We start from the raw sequence: 19240 nt of genomic DNA, 5'->3' as shown, positions 1-19240 counted from the left end.
ACTTGTTAAACATGAGATGTGCACAGAAGAATCTTGTTCAGTGTGAACTCCTAATGACTTCAAGATGAGATGCATCTATTTTGCTCCAGGAAATCTGGACATACACAAACTTTTATGTGGAGTATGTATGCATTCAGAAATAGATGATTTAGTTGTCCCTATGCCAATCTCCCTTACAGCAATGCGTGCATACGGGCAAAACTTCATGCAAGTTCTGTAGATATCTAAGAAAACAATTGGGTGTAAGTTCTTACACAATCTAATGACAGTCCACCTCACCTACCATTAGCATGAAGCGAAGCAGTATTATTATTAGCCCCATCGTTGCAGGCCTAACTCTTTATCTCACTTTGGATGCAACACATTGGATGTGAATCATTTGATAATAAAACTTTGGTTCTTCAGAGATCTATGCAAAAGAAAGAGCTCATCTTTAGAACTTGATCCTTTATGAAGGAAACACCTAATGCAATAGAGAAAGAAGGAAAGCAAGCAAGCAATCGCATGATATCCGAGTAGTCTCAAAGAGATTGGTTTCGGTCGTCTTCCACAGTGTCTTCTGACTCAAAAAGAAAACAAATAAAAGACTGTTGCTGTGCTTTGCTTTGCTTTGTGTCATTTTCTCTTGCGTCATTTCCTCATCATCACCTCCAAATGGAGGAGCCCCAATTCCAGGGCAAATATGCAGAAGCTGGCTGAGTTTTAGCCACTCGCATGGCTCAAGTTTGGGTATGGAAGTCTTGCAACTCTGAGGGAAACATTTGAGGTGCCTCTTTAGGCATGCAAGAGGCAGCCACCATGCCCATTAGTTAATGCTGCAAAACATTCTCCAAAACTCTTGGTCCCCTCCGACTTTGAACCAATGGCTGGTGCTACTGTTTGTGCTCTCAAGGCACAGCTCCTTCCCAGTCCTCAAAAACCATGAATCCAAGCGATCTCATGCATATTAAAATGGAAGTGGTACAGAAGCTAGCTAGCAGGGCCTGCATACAGAGTTAGGGTTCGTAGGACTCTCCTTTTTATATGTTCAGCTTAGCAACTGGCCGACATGGAAGGCATAGTCCTTTTCTTTCCTGCTGATGGGAAGGAGGCACTGTCTCAATTCTAAATGGATGTCATAGTCATGACCTCATAATCCGATACTCGCATTTCCAATCGCCAACAAGTCCTTCTTGCTCTTTCTCTCCCTTGATGAACCCTCAATAGACATGACACTTCACAGCACACTACCAGAGAACAAAAGACAATCCAGTATAAATGGTTCATGAACATGAGACACATCCAAAATTTGGTGCACAATGAATACAAAATATTCTTTGTCAAATCATATATTTTACTGCATAAATAAGACATATAACAAAACATGTATAGCTCCAAAGTTTGCAGGCAATCTGCAGGAAACAATAACAGGAAAAAGAAGAGGTAATATAAAATTAAGAATTGCTGGAGAGACTGATTTCTAAGAATTTATCGAGATTAATATCATGTGAAAACAATGAACCAGATTATCTTGACTGGATCTCCAACATTCAACTGTGTTGGATCTGAATCATGCACTCTAAGGATTCATTGTCCGAGAATACAGGCAATATTTGAGCCGACCGAGCATCATAAACAGGAGACAGAGACCATTAAGGAACGGAAGCATACGAATCTCTGATATTTTGCAGCTATTAAGAATAGCTCAATCGTACCGCAAGCATTTATACTAAACTGATCTTATCTCAGTTTGACAAGGAAGGAAAAGGATACCAAGTGTCAAGTGGTCTTCTTTATGAAGCTGTAGAGAGCTGCAGCAGGAGGAGGTTCTTCCTTGTTGATGGGCCACCATGGAGTCGCAGAATTCTATAAAGCATATGTAGTTTATGGCTCCTTTTCCTACTCCTTTCTCTTTGGATTTGTCTAATGGAACTTCGGAGGGAAAGCGACATGCGCTTACTTGAAAACCTGCACATGGCATCCCTGCTCTCGAAGTCATTGGAGCTGAAAGCCTGTACAGTGACACCACCACCTTTGGTCCTCCCAAGAGAATCAGAGTAAGAAACAGGACCACCCATCTGGTGTTGTTGGAGAAGACTCAGATGTTGGGGGAAGTAAAATAGGATGGCAATCCATTTCTAGTGGAGCTGTGGGAAATGTGAAGAGGAGAAAGGGCCATCCAGAAATTTCAGTGCTGCTTCAATAGAGAAAGAAGACCAGCTTTCCCACATTTGCTTAGATCTCTCTGCATCTGGCTTCTCGGTATATATTCCTCTTTACTGTGTTACCTCCTTCCTTCCATCTCCTGTGATCTCCTTTTGTTCATGTCACAAGAAGCAGCGTGTTCTGTTCTTCTTCCTTTGTTGCGGGTGGTTCTATGTTGGTGTAAAGGAAGGAATATGGTTTCTTCTCTACTACCTGACATCAGATTTTGCTGTCTTTCTTGAATAGAAGAAATCTTCGATCATTCAATGGCCCCTCCTTGTTTCGTTAGGCTCACAAGAATGGCCATTGCACTCTCCCTCCTCTCCATCTATCTCAGTTGTCACACTAGTTTTTCGCCTTCGACATCGTTTACTTTGTTAGCATCGATTCTATATACGTCTCCATTTTTCATTACTAGGATCAAACGGCTTTGTAAGTTCAACACAATGGAGAAGCCACAGGAAAGTGAGCTCGGTTCAGAGATTATGCCACCGACCGAGACACTGGAAGTGAAAAGAATCATCCCAGAAGAGGGAGGCAATTACGACGTCGACGGACTGCTCCTCGGATCGACAAACCCATCGACGGGATCTGCAGGCCTCGAGGTAGAGGAAGAAGATGACGAGCAATCCGTCGACTCTTTAGTCTCAAGTCCACCATGCAATTCACTTGGAACCGAATCGGAATCGCCAAACCATTGCTTTCGATCAAAGGAGAGCTCAGAATGTTCGATGTCAGATGATGAAGGCCTCATTGAGATCGCGCTATCGGATGGTCATTGTGTTGCACCAAGAGAGTCAGATGGACTCTTCATCCCATCACAGCCGGAGATGAAGAGAGGGTTGTTGCCGGAGACCGCGTTCAGGCAACATGGAATTATGGAGCTCTTGTCAGAAATTTACGAGGAGGATAACCTGATCGAGATCGACATCGCCAGGGGCTCCATCAAGTGCTCAAGATTGGAAATAGAGGCGTGAGCAAGGTAAGCCGAGTAGTGTATCTTTAGTGGCAGCTTCCGTGAAGATGTAGCATATAGTTGAGATCTTAAAGGGTTTACTGTGGTTTCTCCTACTCTGCCATTGCTCTTTGCAGCTCTCCATGCTGCTCGAAGTCCTAAAACACATGAACCATTTCTTCCTTTGATCACCGAGATTAATCTCTGTGTTAATTTCTTTAGAACCCTTTCAGGTTCCAAATTGGTGCTTTATGTTTTGTCCTTGATTTGTCTTTCAGCACACTTCCTCCTCTGGCATTACAAGTGTGACTAAGTCCATAAAGTTGGCATCATAATAACAGCAATATAAAGAAACCTATGGGTTCTACATTAAGCTAATTCTGAATTGGTTTTGCAGGGACTAAAAGCCTTCAGAGTTAACAAGAAACATGCTTATCAGTATAATGTTCAATCATAGAAGGATAAGGGATACAGATTAGATACTCAATTCTGAACCATCTCAAGCAACAACCATTTGGTAACTGGATATGTGTCTTGATCAAATTCAGCTGTAAATATAAATGAATCACTGCTTCAGGTGTCCTCAGTATCGAGGTAGATAATGAATTGCTACCGCTTATAGTTTATAGATACACTCGGATGTTCTAATTATCATGACCCGAGTCAGATGGGCTAACTAGCCTATTAATTTCGTTTGGTCTTAATCACTGATCAAAATGCTTAAGCTAAAGTTGATAGTAGTATACTAATCATAATCTTATAAGTCAATCTTAATCCTGCCCACTTTCGATGTAGGACTAATCAGGGATGTTACAAAAAAATACTGAGAAACGTAAGACATGAGTTTTTCTCAAAGGAGTTGTCTTATGTCTTCCTCCGTGTGTGTGTGTATCCTCTTCGGAATGGTTGTGCTTCTCTCCATATTTGGCTTGAGATTTGGTAAAGCAAGATGGCAAGATGATCCTGACAGAAATGAGGAGTTACTGAGATATATATGTATGTATATATATATTTATATATTTTGCATCTCATTTGATGAAGTATATAATGCTGCTGGAAATCACTGGTGAAGTCTGCTGCAACTCAAATGAAACCTTAAAATGATTGCTGATAGCAACCTGAAGTATATAGAAAATAAATAATAATTATAGAATATGGAAGTCCCCCATGCTCTTCTGTTTTTTCTTCATTTTAAGGAGAGATATAGATATTAAGGTCGAATAAGATAAAATAATTAGTATCGGTGGTGGGAAATGACTTTTAAAGACTATCAAAGTATGTCTTTGTAATTACGAACTATTATTGTCACATCATTCAAATATATGCCTTTGTAATTAATTGTTGATCATATATTTTTGATGGTGTATAGAGAAGCTGCTGCTTTGAGTCACTTCAAATTCTACACTCGCTTCTAATTCGATTGCTTGCCATCCATCCTCAGATTAATGGCGATGCCGTAAACATCATTAAGTAGGCAATTTACTCAAACCTCTACTTCTCATGCTCCCAACAGTAGAACATCAAATGATGCGCATCTTTGAGCAGCAAAAAGGAAAGAAAAGAGCAAACAAAAGAGAGATGTTTTGGTTCATCTTTATGTCTCTCATGTCCATTGCTGGCTGTTCACCTCCGAAGAATGCTGTCACATGTCAGCTTCCCCTCAAGATCACCTATTATTCGGGCAACTCGCACCTCCAAACCTTTCTGTACTTGCCTAAATATGGTTCTTATGATGTCTGCGAATTGCCTCAAGTTGAAGCCTATAGATTTGTCATGCGCATCAGATCCAGAAAAGCTAGAGTTGATCTTTGACTGTATCTCCATGAACCTTTGTCCTGTCGCCACAATATACTTCTGTAGCTCAAATGTCTCTTCTAGGTAGCACTTGAGCGTTTCGGTTTGTTCCCTTGTCCTGCTACCTTGTGAGTCTCTTCTGCTCCCTGATCTGTAAGTGTCATGCTGAGACATCACGAGGAAACAAAGAGAACAGTGAGATGTGTATAGGGATCGAAACAAAGTTGCAAAGAATTAAGCTTAGTCTCACCATTCTCCTGCACAAATCATCGGTCTTCTCTTCGAGTGACTGATATCTTTTCACTTGTTTGTTGAGCAAAGATTTCGTCAGGGAGAACCCCTTCATCTTTTGCTTGTTCTCATCGATCTTTCTGTCATTAGATCCAACACTTAGAGCATCCATGGCTGTCAACTGTTTGCTTGCCAGTAATCCAGCCAACTTCTCGAGAACAAGTAGCTGCTGCTTCAGCCTTCTGATGTTGTAGGACACTCCAAGAGCATGGATATCCGTCTTCCAGGAAGATTCCTCCTTTGCAATCGATGGTTTGGTGGATGACAACTCGTCGGAAATTGCAGCATCTCCTTGGGAGCTGTTTGCCTCGTTAGCATTACCTGGATCCACACCTACATCCTTCACTTCTTTGATCTCAGTTTGGTCCTGCAGTGGATTCTCCTTCACTCTTTCTGGCTGTTCTGCAGATAGTTTACCGGTGCGGTGTCTGTCATGTTCCTGAACATGACTGGTTTGTGACGGTGAGCTAGTAGAATTAGTACTGGTGTTAATTCCACTGTCTTTACTTGATTCCAACTGCATCAGACTATTCTTCTCCGGTGTTTTTGCGTCCGATTTGTGGGCCTTTGAATCCTTCTCCTTCTCCCTTGACTTCCTTTCTTTGATCTTTTGTTGACCAGCTTCGGGACTGGGAGAACAGTGTAGGTTGCTCTTCTGGTACTGCTGAAGAAGGAAGCTGAGTTGCTCCTTCAATCGCTTCGCCTCCTTTTCCTTATCCAACAGCTTGGCTTCCAATCTGATGTTTTCCTCCCTGAGGTGGGATAGATTCCCATCGACTCCTTCGATGTGAGACTGGAGCATCTTCGTCTCCAGCTCCTTGCTCAACATCTGACGTTGCAGAGCTTCAAGCTTCTCGTCCGTTTGCCTCATCTGTTCTGTGAAAGCTTCCATCTCTGCATGATGCCTTTGCTCAAGGATGGCTGCGTACTTCTCGGTTCCGGTTCGAACCCAGTCTTGTAGCTGTTGGAACTCGTCCTCAAGAATCTCTGAGGCAAAAGAATCAAGCTCAGAGAAGCAAATCATGCTACGATGAATCTAAAGATGCAGTTCTTTGCATTAAATTGCTTTGAATTTGACAAAAAAAATGATCGATATGATGAACAGGAGATTCAAATTAAAGACAACAGTATGAAAATTGTACCAGTTTCATCATTTCTGTCAGTTGAGTAAAGATCCAAACTCTTGCAAGTCGAAGAGGAGTGATCTCTCGTGCTCTCAGCTTCCAAGTACTCCATCAGAAGATTCTTGGGGTTATGTAGCCTACTCTCCAGCTGCAGCCGCGCCCTTCGTTCTTGAGAGCACCCTGCCTCCACAGACCGCAAAGCTCTCGAGCTCCTCTTGTGCTTCGATTCCCACGTTTTTCTCCACCTCTCCATCTCTACTTCGGCCTGTTTCTGCTTTGCTCTCAATGCCTTGACCTCTCTTAGCAGCATCTGCCTCTCTGCTGTGTCAAGCTTAGATTTCCTTAGCATCGCGGATAAGATTTTGTCTTTCTGCTCGCGGTCCTTTTGGATCTTCGCGACATCCCCAGAGAGCTTCTCAACCATTGCATCGGCTTCTTCCTTTTGTTGAATTGCCCCCTTGAGCTTCTCCTTTGCCACCTCAACTTGTCCGAGGGCGTGGCCCATCTCGGATTCCATTCGGCATTGGTTCGATAGAAGCTCCATCAAGGTGGCTTTATGCTTCCAGAGTTCCTCCGAGTGGGCCTGTGCTTCCTTCTTAAGCCTCTCGCTCAATTCTTCTGCCGCTTGTTCAGCCAATTTCAACTTCATCTCCAAATCTTTTCTTCTCTTTGCTTCTTCCTCCAATGACTCCTTCATAGTCACCACCAGTCTCTCCTCCTCCTCGAGTCTCTTCTTTAGATTCGAGACCGCCTCTTCATTGCTCGACCTGAGGACGCACATCTCACCGAGCTGGGCTTGGATCTGATGCCGGAGGCTCTTCCTCTCGGCAATCCAGCTATGTTCACGAGCGGCGAAGATGCTGACTACCTTCTCGTTGGCCTTTGCGTCTTCGGTCCTCCTCCGCTTCAGCTCTGCGACTTCCGATCCGGCTTCCCTTAGTTTCGCCTCCAACGCCTCTCCCTTCCTTTGAGCTCTCTCCACGAGCAATCCCAACAGCTGGGCGCTCCCTTTGAGCATCATTTCTCCGACAATCGACCACCTGACGTGCTCCAACCGGAGCTCTCTGGTCCTCGACATGAGTCGAAGAGCAAGGAAAGAGCACGCGACGCCAAAATACAGCGGATAGACACCATCATCCACCTTGTCAGGTGAAGATAAAAGATCTCCACCTATCATTTGCCGTAAAATCTTCTGCTTCACGCTTCAACCAGATGACAGGAAGAAGGCAAGAACGGAACCGCTGCCTTAATTGCTAGTCTCAGGACAAGAAGAGTCTCTGACGCTGCAGATGACAACCACATCCAAATTAACTTCAGGTGGTACCAGCAGCTACGCAGATCTTCCGAGTACGATTGAGAGCTGAGAAGGGCACGACCGCTGCCCCACGAATCATCTGAGCCTGGAAGCACTTACAGCCTGAGATGGGCACCTGAAAGGAAATCTACACGCAGGGACGACGGAGATTCCATGCGTCAGGAGAGCAGGCATAAAGCTGCATGACAGAGTTCCGGGTTTCCAGTGAAAATGACCAGCCTACTCGTCCACTTTCTTCCATTCTTTCCCCTTCCATCCTCTTCTTGGAAAGAGCCAAGAATCGGAGAAGGAAAAGAAAAGAAAGCAGTCAAGATAGCTGGCATTTTCCGCCCACGTAAATCCATGCAGAGAGGATCACACTCCACTGTGGAAAGCAAAACCAATGAATCGAGGCCATGAGCAAAAGCAGGAGACGGTGGTGGACATGCAACATGAACTCGCAGGCCCCGGGACCAGTTTGCAGTGTGCCCATGTGGTGCTTCGGTAGCAGCAAGCCTCGCTTTGGACTCGATGGTGGAACTGCTGCTGCGAGCAGTTCAGGTGACAGTAGCACGCACTCGTCCTTTCATCTGATGTAAACTTCTGTTCCACATATGAACGCTTTGAAGGAGGAATCGATAGATGGAGATAGAGACGACGTCTACGTCGAACGTATGTTGGTATTTGTTTCGTACTATTCTTCAGCAGACGTAAAACAAGAGCACATGAATGTTCTTCCTATGCCTCATCTCCTTTTGCTACGTAAACAATATAGAACTCGCCGAGGCCCCATTTCTTCTTGTCATCACCATCGTCATTATTGATGGCTCATTACGAACCCATCCCGGGAAAGGAGGCGTTCTTCGTGCCTGTTGTCGACACTCGGCGGTCTCCTTTTCGGAGTTACGTAAAGCGGGGTGATGCCGAAGAAAAGTAGTACGTTTGCAGATCCCAAGATAGTTTCCATTCCGATGAGAACTGAGATCCCGGTGGCACAGATTTATGGCTTGCATCTCCTTGTCGCTCTGACCGGTGGGAACAGCCCCCTACTGTTCTGTACAGGAAAAAGAGGCTCGTCACATGGAAAGCTCGTTCTTTTTCTCCCAACCCTTTCCGGACTCGGTTGGTCAATCTACAATGATGAAGCTTATTTGGTTGCACGGGAACAGAAGTTCGATGATTTGGAATCATCTCATATCGGTATCTTTTTAGGCAAATCGAAGGGCTTGTGGAATATATCATGAGCACCTGAGCTTTGTGCCTCTGATGATATACTTGTAACTCTGCTTTGAGTTGTCCACTCCTGTCTCTACTGAGTTCCACTTTGCTGGTCCTCATCAGTGGGCTGACTGTCCTTTGTATTGCGAAGTATGGAAGAAGAATCAGCAATATGTCTCAAGATGTTGGAAGAAAAGTAGGAAAGGTTGAGAATTATGTTCCTGTCTGCGTTGGTAGGTTGAATTATGCACTGTAGCAAAGTAATGCATTGAAGCCAAGACACACAATGAACTGTTGCAATTGTAAGGAACAATCTCACTTACAGAAAATGAATTCAACAACCGATGTCTACATTAACGAGGTCGGAGTATGATAAAGTGGTTTACCCTGCCCAAGTATGAATTTATCATCCCAAATTCGATCGTATGAAAGGGTCGAGGAAAACATCATACCGTACGACCAAGGATGATGAGCAAAGATTCTAGTACTTCCGCTTCCGTATCTTAAAGCTTGTCGACCTGATAACATCATCATCAGTGTTGAGCCTGGACTCCAGAACAGCCAAAGAATCAGGTTTGGTGAAATAAGTGAAGAGGAGGTATATGCCATCCAAGTATGTGTTGCTCTCCCCTGCCTTGTTCTTTTTCTTTATGCTGTATGCAAGTGGGATCACTCCGCGGTTAAACACTTCCACATACATTCCACCCCCTGCAACAAGCAACTGCAACATATACCACGGCAGAAGTAAGCCGAGAAACAGGATTTATTTCTTGGATGGCTTGAGAAATGCAAAGCCTGGTATCTGATATAAAAGCCAAATAATCTCATCATGTTATTATAACAAGCTTGCAATGGATATGGACATAAACCAATTGCGAAATCCAATTTCAATAGTGAAAATCTGAACTTCTCTGGATACAAGGTTTAAACAGAATCCAACCTTGGAGACATTTGGAGGAACATCGAAGTGAATAATCACAATCAGGCACATGCCAAGAGCAGCAGAGAGGAGAGAGAGAGAGAGAGAGAGGCGCGCAAGTGCAAAATAAACCACCAACGGATGGCTCAAAGTGCAAAAGACAACTAACATACATGTAGATGACCGCATTAGTTGTGATTCAAAATTCATTCTTGTTGTACAAAGTACTAAATAATAACAGGATGAGAGAATGATATTAAGAATCAAGTGACATTACAAAAGTTTTATGCCTCCACTCAGCACATAAAAGAAATAAAAGTAGCTCCGAGTGTGATCAGCTCAGTGTAAAAGTATCGATCTCATTTGAAGTCTAGACTAAAGAAAAGGAAGCAGAGTTTACCTCTTAACCAAAGGATCCACAAGGCCAGCTTGACAAAATGGCAAATGACCATGACTAGTATCTCGAAGATAAAATTTTCCAGAATGGACGATCCACATTCAAAATTTTCATTCCTAATTCTAAAAAATTGCTTGAAACATTTTCATATTCAAGATACACCAACACTTTTGAGCATGAACCTCAAAGCAAGAAAAAGGGTTAGCTGTGTAGCAAAACTTAATCAGCCTAGCATCAACTATCTTCCAGAAATGACAATGCTAGCAAAAAAGGCATTTGTAATAAATGCTTGACAACAAATAGAATTCAACTTTATTTTAATAGTTCTACCATAAAGATTTACTCTTTAAGACACTCCTCACAATCGAAGCAATCCGCATCAAAAAAGGCATTTATAATAAATTGCTTGACAACAAATAGGATTCAACTTTATTTTAATAGTTCTACTGTAAAGATGCAATCCGCATCTGAGGAAAGTATGCCAAGACTGATCTTATAGATGAAAGAAAATGGCAACGAAGAAACATTAGTTAGAAGAAAAAAGCTCTCCTTTCGAAACCAAACCAACCAGATTGGTGCAGAAACCAAGTTCACACCCAGGCATGGAAACAATGAGCTCAGGGGTCCTCAATGTGTTCACAAGGTGGATTCCAAATGGAAATAAAGCAAGGTAGCAAAGGTTGTAAGTAATACAAATGGTCATGGATTGCATTCACTTACATATTTTCAGTTATCTATAATTGGATGTTAGGGAGGATCTTTAGAAAAAGAGTAAACCAATATGATCAGATCCCTTGTTTACAAATCACAAAAAGTGAAACATGTGGTCTACTAGAGGGCACTTGGCGATAAGGTACCTAGAGTGCTAATAGCTAAAGCAGTTTCCTTTACATGTTCCAGCATAACCTTTTGTTCAAGGACAATAAAGTCAAAGATGTAGAGTGGCAACGTTTTCTTGATCCCTAAAGGACATCAATGACTATGAAGGCCGAAACAATCAATCTAGAGATGTCCTACCATACAGGTGGTGAAATTAGACAACAATGACTGTTCACTTATGTTCACTACAAAGGGCCCATGCTCCCTGAAAGGCACTTTAGAACATTGCTAAAAGTGTCTTATGGAGGAGTTGCAGTATGCACGATTTCAAAAGTAATCTTCATCATTAAGCACAATTTTGTCCGGTGCCAGTCTATGTGCTCACCTTAGAATAGATCCACGTTATCTATTTTGGACCAGTAATCTTAATTTCCATGCTATGTGCTCACTTCTTTGATTCATTAACGACTGGTAAGATCCATTGAACCCACTTTTGATCATGTCTTGTTTGATATTGATTAAAGCATTTGATTGTAGCCGTTCTCCACCATAGATATAGTGACATAACAATGACAAGCATATCCTCCTTACCTTTCATGACTTAATCTGTGTTCATAACTTCAACCTTTTAAATTCAATCCATTATATAAACAATCAAAATCAACCAAAAACCAATGGTTGTTTAATTTCTTTCTAAAATGATTTTAAAAAAAATCAAATCTTGGCGCATGTAGCGAGCTTTTCGAAAATGGTCAAACCCATACCTTGAGATTTCTTTGAAGCTTTTGGGCTTAACATTTAGAGCACAATACTTAATTTCCATAAAAAAATTACATTTTTTATGAACTCAAGAGCCTAAAAGAGAAGAAAAGAACAAATACCTCCTCATATCGTTGAATTAGGGCAAGGCGCTCGTCCTCGGTCATGTCGGGACGCAGCACTGCCATGGTCTCGTACTGCCGAAGGCCCGGAGGGCACTGCGGCTCCTCCTTGTCCTCCAAGGCCACGCCGGCGGCGGCGGAGGCCGAGGGGCCTTCCTCCTCATTCCCTCCTCCCTCAAAGAAAGAGCCCGAGAAATCAAGCGTCAGTGCTCGAATCGACAGAGCCCGCCGGTGGGTTCGGGCTCCGGGAGATGGCCGAAGGAATTGGCAAGCGGAGATCGAAGAAGAAGATAGGAAACCCAAAGCATAATGAGAAGGGCGGAGTTTAGCCGGCGAAGGAGAGACGGCCAGAGATGAGGCTATAGAAGCCATAGGAGTATAAGGATCAAGCGAGAAAACAGAGCGGATAAGAAGGGCGAGGGGCGTAATAACGAAGGTATTAATGGGCTCATCTAAAGCGGCCCACATCTAAATTGGGCTTCGAACTCTTGGTTTCAGTCAACTTCCAGAATTCCATGTCAACGTCCCCATTAATTTTAGCTTCAGGTAAATCCTTAGCGTTTGGCTTGAACGACAGTTTGCTCCCACTGCAGCACAAACACCTTCGTTCGGTGATTCATGGTGCTCACATGAACCAGTTGCCGGGTTGACTGGAGCATGCACCATATCTAGATGATCCAACTGTCTCCAGAGCAAGTTCTTCCCTTCGAAACTCAATGAGAAACTACGTACCATCCTAATTCAAAGTTAACCAACTGCGACCACGGATTCTTCTCTAACCTCAACCTGACATGAGAAAAGTATCCAACAGCAGTTTCGTATCGTACTGGTCAACGATGTTCCTTGACAAACCTCCAAACCCGACAAGGAACTTGGTGAGCAATCCAAGGAGGCGTTCCTTCTTCGTATGCTCCAGTTGGAATGGATTCTAAATCAAGGAAACGTGCCGCAGTAGGTCAACCATCAAGACTTGTACGCAAGTGGAGATTGATGCTGTTAATCCATGTTGTATAATTCAATCTAGGAAGCATATTCTACGATTATTGCAGTAATATATATAATGAGGCCACGCGTGTGCATGCGCAGTGACCAAATCAAAGATGCTGCTTCGAATCCAAGCATGCCACCATCTATATAAATTAGAACAGCAAGGTAGATTTGGTCGGCAAAAGAAAGGCAAAGGAGCCGGACACGCATGTCTGCCGACAAAAAGGATCAAGCCGGGGCATCGGAGGGCGAGGCGGACGGCGGTGGCGAGCGCGCCGTGCGGCCGCGTTACGAGCGGTGGCTCTCCGGCCTCGAGCTGGCCATGGAGGCTGGCCCGCTCAAGGACCTCGACCCGGAGAAGCTGAAGAATGAGATCAGGAGGTGGGCCAAGGCGGTCGTCGCTTACGCTCGCCAGCTGAGCTTTGGCGCCGTCGACAGGTCGGAGAGCTGAACACTGTGTAGACGATACTTCTCGGACTGATCCATGTAGCTAAATCTTCATTCGTTGTGTACATAGTTTGATTCGTTCGATTCGTTGGGCTTGATATGGCGAAGAAGATGGTGGCAGGAGAACGCTCTGTTTCTCCGTTGACCGCCTACTCTTAGAATAAAAGTGAGCAAGCAACGATTCAGGTTCTGCTCCACCATTCTTTGTTGGTTCGCAGTGAAGTCTCGATCTTTCTAATTCATGTTTTTGTTTCTCGTGAGATATCCATGGTTTCTCTATGGATTTTCATCCACATAATTCTTCATTGTTCATGGACGATCTGGAAATGTTTGGTATCAACCCTGCGCCGACGTTTGGTGTCAGAATCTGAACCCAATGCTTCTCGTTGGATTTCGTGGTCATGTTTTTGGTGTTCGTCGTGGTTGGTGTGATCGATGTTGATCTGTGCAATCTTGATGTGTAACGCATGTTTGCTTGATGAAACCCAACCTTCACGATGGGTATCAACTCATACTGTGTGTTGCTAATCAGCCAATTAACAATATGACTCTCTTATAATTACAAAGTATTATAAGCAAGTATAAATACCTCTACTCACATTAAATAGTGGCCATGGTCTCCCTCTGGTGAAAGAATTCATGACTTCACATCAAATTGCTTTTACACCATCCAAAAAATATATATGGTAAATGCATGAATATGAAAATTATGATCATTCACGAAAAGAAAACAAATTACAAAACAATGTTACAGAAGAAATTGCCTTTAATATTTAACACCATTATCTTAGCTGCACAATGAGGCCAACCAAGGAAAGAAACATAGTAAAACTTATTATTACATTCATAAACAAAATCTCATAGTGAGAGAAATTGCCTAGGACATCAACATACACAAATCTGGTCGGCAGAAAATATAGAGAGAGAAGTAGAGTAATGAGCTGTATATGCTGAAACAAGCTACAAAAACAGTGAGCACTAGGGCTCCTTGGTTATGTTATCATATTTACAGGTAACTAGAAGAGAGGCAAGACACTTCTGATGCCAGAGACAAGGTTGCAACAGTCTCATGCATCGATGTCACTTCCATTGAGCCCTTTGAGAGAGGCATCAACGATCAGGAACATGTGTCTCTACAAACACAATCATGAGCCATGTTGCTGCTGCTCTTCTTGTCTTGACTGGAAAATCCTTGCTGCTGATTGCGTTGCAGACCTCGCATTGTGAGGCACCGCCTTAATGGAACGAGTTCGACTATCCCTACTGCTTAATTGTGATGGAGCAAGGTTCTCTTTGGCTGGAGCCATCGGGAAGAGGGGCAATACATCTCGTGCCTCTGCTTGTGCCTTCTCGCAAGGGCTGCTTGCTGAGCTTCCTCGTAGCTCGGTGTCTTTTGATGCTTGGAACATCCGAAGATGGCCACTGATTGCTTCACTCCTCGAACGGGAGATGTTGCATGAGCTCCTGGAGTTCTGATCGATTTGTCCATTGGGTCGAGAACAAGCCAAATTGCTAACCTGTTCGACTGGGGAGGTCGAGATTGTTGGATTCATGTTGGGAGGACCATAAGTTGGAAAGTAATTGGTTGTAATTGCCGAAACACGAACACCCAAACTTGGTGACCCATGAAATGCTGCAACACCATAAACAGTGTTCATGAAGTTTCCTGCTAAAGGAGGTACACCGAGAGGTGTACAACTTGCATAAACGGGAGCCAAGAAACCACTAGTTGGTGCACTAGGCCCTGAATAAGGCTTGTAAATTAGTCCTTTTGAAGGTGACATAACAGGAACTAGCCACTGATTTTCCAGTTGATGGAAACACCAAGGAAGTTGGATTGGAGTCTGGGGCTGCGGAAACTGATGGTAGATACTCAGTGAGGCCCTCCATCAGCTCCCTCCTCACAAGTAGGAAGAGGTGGGTTGTTTCTGGCGATGTTCTCAGTTGGTCGCTCCTTCTGGTCTGATTTCTGGCGATCATCTTTCTGTTTTTCTTCGTCTCATTGAGAATTCTTACAATCGAGCAGTGGAATCTTCGAGGGGATTTTCGCTGGAGATCTGCACAAATATGGATTGCCTTCAAGGAGAAGTTGAGGTGATCCAGCTATCGACTTCTGAACCTGTTAAATAAGGGTCAATCTCATAATAACTAAAGTTTATGGAACTTTTGATGCACATGCTAGGTCATTCATTATATAACTGATGATGAAACCATCTAACCTTTATTAGTCTATGCAGTTCAAACACTTGTATTGCAAAAACCCTCTGTTGACTGCAAAAAGGGGGCAGGAACCATCAGAATGAAACCTATAAAGAATTGCAGCAGGAATGAGAAAAGCATGCTTCTATCATTTTAAAGATTCTATATTAATGATTCAATCAAGTGAGAAAATTCAAAATTTTGATTCTGCAGCTCCACAAGTCTTGAACTAGCGTTGTTTTCTGCCGATATACAAAGCACAATACTATAGATCTAAATGTATCTGCCAGCATAGTCATCCTAAAATAATACTAGAAATTTCCATCTCTCTTCAAGGTTCCAATCGACCATCTTGAATTTTTATGAAAACCACATCACATTTCTTCTTTCATTAAATCATACACACAGCAAACTGCAATCTTATACAACCCCTAATTTGACCAATCTTAACCATGTCTCAAATTTCACCTTGGGCCATTTTGGTAGGTCATCATCATCATTAATCAACATTTGATGAAAATATGATCTCCTTTCTTCTATAAGGATAAACATATGTGAGAAAATGCACTCTCGAGAAATACAAAACAGCAAGCACCGCAACAAATTCTTAAATTATCACATAGCAATAATTTAAGAACTTAAATGATTACATAATATATGTTTGAATAGCGAAAAAAATAAAAGAGTACTGTACATACTTGACAATAGCTCTTCTGGCTTTCCAAAAAAATGCTTCGGACCAACTATACCAACAACATCATCCAGAGATATCTCCAAGCCAGATAAAGAATCATCCATCGAGGCCTCAGAAGTTTCATCCTTTCTTTCTGCATCTCCAACCCCCAGTGACCCATTTTCCTTTACACTGTTTTCTAGATTACAACTGTCTACATCATTTGGAGTTCTATGTCTCTTCTGTGAAGCATCTCCATTTTCTACATTTGAAGTCCTAGGTCCACTTAGATCATCATTTCCATAAGGTTCTCTGCATGATCCTGTATCTCCACAGGGTGATTTCTCAACATCTCTAAGAATAGCACTGTCTAAAACTTTGGAGACGATTGGTCGCTCAGGAACTCTAGCGGTTGGAGACCTTTCTCTGGGTAGTGCAATTACTAAGCTTTCTTCAGGTTGTTTCATCTTCTCAGATCCACCAAAATTTCTTGATTTCTTATTAGCAGTATCTGTTTGTCCAAAGGGCTTGCGATGAGAAGTTGAGCATTGAATTGAAGAATTAAGTGTAGAATAGGGAATCTTCTGTTGAGCATTGAATTGAAGAATTAAGTGTAGAATAGGTGTATCCTTCTTGGAGCATATAGCAGCTTCTGATTGATTGAATGTAGGAACCCTAAAATCATCCACATCATCCAACTTGTTCTCATAAAAAGATTTAGATTTGTAATGTTGTAGTGGACTACATTGAGCAACCGATCCCGTGACATTCAAATTTCTAGAATTTCCATGCTTCAAGGATCTCTCCTCCAACAATGAGTTGTGATATATTCCATTAGATGATTGAGAGTCAACTTTTTCTGATGAATAAACAGGCATGTGGCGAGGCATACAAAATGGATAAAGAACATCTATCTCATGGCCATATCCCTACAGGACGATAACAGTTGTTAGAAATAAATAATGAAGTACAAGATAAAAGCCTGGTCTTTGCTGACTTAAACAAGATGCAATTATTTCATAAAGCTACAGGCCACTTGATTTCAGAAGTAGCAAACGGAACAAGCCTTGTAATGCCCTAGTTTACTCCCACAACATCAAAAGTGAGAGGATATATTATCATTAACTTGAGCTTAAATATTTTAGGTGAAGAGTTCAAGTTCAACAAATTTAGTAGGTCAGGTTTCCCATCGAGCCAAATCATCACAAATTATATCAGACTCGACCTAGCATAGCATCATTATCAAACATAATCAGAACAAAGAGCTGAAACTTTCCTTCATTGCATTCCTGAGTCTGCTGCCCTTGATTTTTCGCACAAACACAGGCACACATAAGGTTTTCGCCCCAGTCTTTCACTCAATAGGCTTCATGAACCAGTATAACAACAAATCAAAATTTTCGAATAATGAATTAACCTGGCTCGAAGAATCAGAAGGAACCAACATGCAGGTATTCCGATAGGGCAGCTGCAGAGCAGAAGACGGCCGACTTAACCTCTGCGAAGGAACGCTGAGCTGCTCATAGAGGGCCATCTTGTTCCTCGGAGGTGATCTCGGACCACCTTTTTCAGTATCATTTACATGGAGCCTCGGAAACAGAGTCTCCATGATCTTATTCTCCTCCTTTCATCGCTTTAACTTTACCACAACACTGACCCTAGAAAACATCCAACGAACGGAAGAAGCTCAAGGAAACACATCCCAACTCCCATCTCCTTTTCCAGAACCAAATCGGTCCTCTAAAAATCTCACGTTCTAATACCCAATCCAAGTTTCCAACTTCCACCTTCCAGTACAGAAAAGAACCAATTTCTTTCACCGGAATCACAAAACAAGATGCAAGCTTGAAATCTGGCTGGTGTTCGGGGAGAAGAAAAATCCAACCTTGTAGCACACGCACCCCGGAATCAAGGACAGAATCCTTCAAAAACGAGACCCAACAGGACAAAAACCGATCTTTCTGCACGAACAAGGCGTCGAGAACCCACACGACAAGGACTGCGACACGGAGAAGGAACCAAACTTGGAATGACGAAATCAGGAACCGTGCGACGCCGGGAGGTGGAGATGGAAGAAGGAAAACGGCAGTGCACTGGACAGAACAGCGACCACAGAGAACAGGAGGGGCCGAGAGAAAGAGAGACGGATTCAGGCAGAGGATCCCGAAACGCAGTAGAGAATCCAAAAGAGAAAGGGAAAAGAATCGAAAAAGCGCAAAACAGTCGGCCAATGTGGATATTTTTTAGGGTTCCATTGTGTTGTCAAAAATACCTAACATGGCATCCTCTACAAGCTTCCATGTACAGTTAAGGATACTCTCACATCTCGACCGTCCATTTATGTCAGGATTCTATCCAAATTCGACAAAGATGGGGATGGACGGCTGATGAGGGGACTCGTCTCAATTGGACGAGCAATCGAATAATTATTCACGTGTTTATCGTTTTAATATTTGATTTATGATCGATCAGATACCATCTTGGCTGTGGTCAATCTCTATAATCCAATTTATGGCGATATCAAGTGTGAATTCCAGACTATATCGAATCAAGAGGGGAAAATAATTAGCAGGGAACAAAAAAAGATCCATTAGCAGTTGAATCTGCTCATGCTGATATATAGTTCAAATGAACAGTTGAAAGCACATCGTGATCGATCCATTAGCAGAAGAACTAAGAAATTGTTGGGTTGGGTTGATTGCAGTTTGTCCCGGAGAAGAAGAAACTCGTACATGAGTAGCTAACAGGATGATAAGATAGCTCACTGTCTTGATAGAGAGAATTCAACAACAGCGGATGACCATTATTTCTTATGCAAATTGATTTACCCGTCCTAGAGATAGCTGCTTTGATTTCATACCAGCTGTTTATAGAGCAGTACATCCATGAAAGAGGACATGACAGTCTTCTGGCAATTCAACACCAGCGGATGACCATTATTTCTGACGCAAATTGATCTACCTGTACTAGAGTTAGCGGCTCTCCCTAGATTTGATTGCATACCAGTTGCTTATGGAGCGGTACATCCATGAAATAAGGCATGACAGTCTTCTGGCAA

At 42.7% G+C, this 19240-nt stretch overlaps 2 protein-coding genes and 1 pseudogene across 2 annotated transcripts; all 3 read right to left on the bottom strand.

Annotated features, from left to right (window-relative positions):
* Positions 1-4553: 4553 nt before the first annotated feature.
* LOC103976016 (uncharacterized) lies at positions 4554-7891 on the bottom strand. Its single transcript, XM_009391186.3, has 3 exons — positions 6367-7891; positions 5184-6211; positions 4554-5098 (listed from the first exon to the last, which is right to left on the bottom strand). Exons 1-3 carry the CDS (start codon positions 7523-7525, stop codon positions 4763-4765), a joined length of 2523 nt encoding a protein of 840 aa, XP_009389461.2. The 5' UTR covers positions 7526-7891; the 3' UTR covers positions 4554-4762.
* Positions 7892-9128: 1237 nt separating this feature from the next.
* LOC135632137 (small ribosomal subunit protein bS6c alpha-like) lies at positions 9129-12359 on the bottom strand. The gene is made up of 2 exons (XM_065140582.1): positions 11877-12359; positions 9129-9581 (listed from the first exon to the last, which is right to left on the bottom strand). The coding sequence occupies exons 1-2, from the start codon at positions 12342-12344 to the stop codon at positions 9342-9344; spliced, it is 708 nt and encodes a 235-aa protein (XP_064996654.1). The 5' UTR covers positions 12345-12359; the 3' UTR covers positions 9129-9341.
* A 1686-nt stretch (positions 12360-14045) lies between these two features.
* Positions 14046-18447, bottom strand: LOC135631907 (ELF3-like protein 2; annotated as a pseudogene).
* Between the last annotated feature and the right edge of the window lie 793 nt (positions 18448-19240).

Source organism: Musa acuminata, chromosome BXJ3-2 (genome assembly GCF_036884655.1).
Source record: "Musa acuminata AAA Group cultivar baxijiao chromosome BXJ3-2, Cavendish_Baxijiao_AAA, whole genome shotgun sequence".
NCBI classification, from domain to species: Eukaryota; Viridiplantae; Streptophyta; class Magnoliopsida; order Zingiberales; family Musaceae; genus Musa; species Musa acuminata.
Note: the sequence above shows the minus strand (reverse complement) of the source record. Positions and strands in the feature narration are given on the sequence as shown.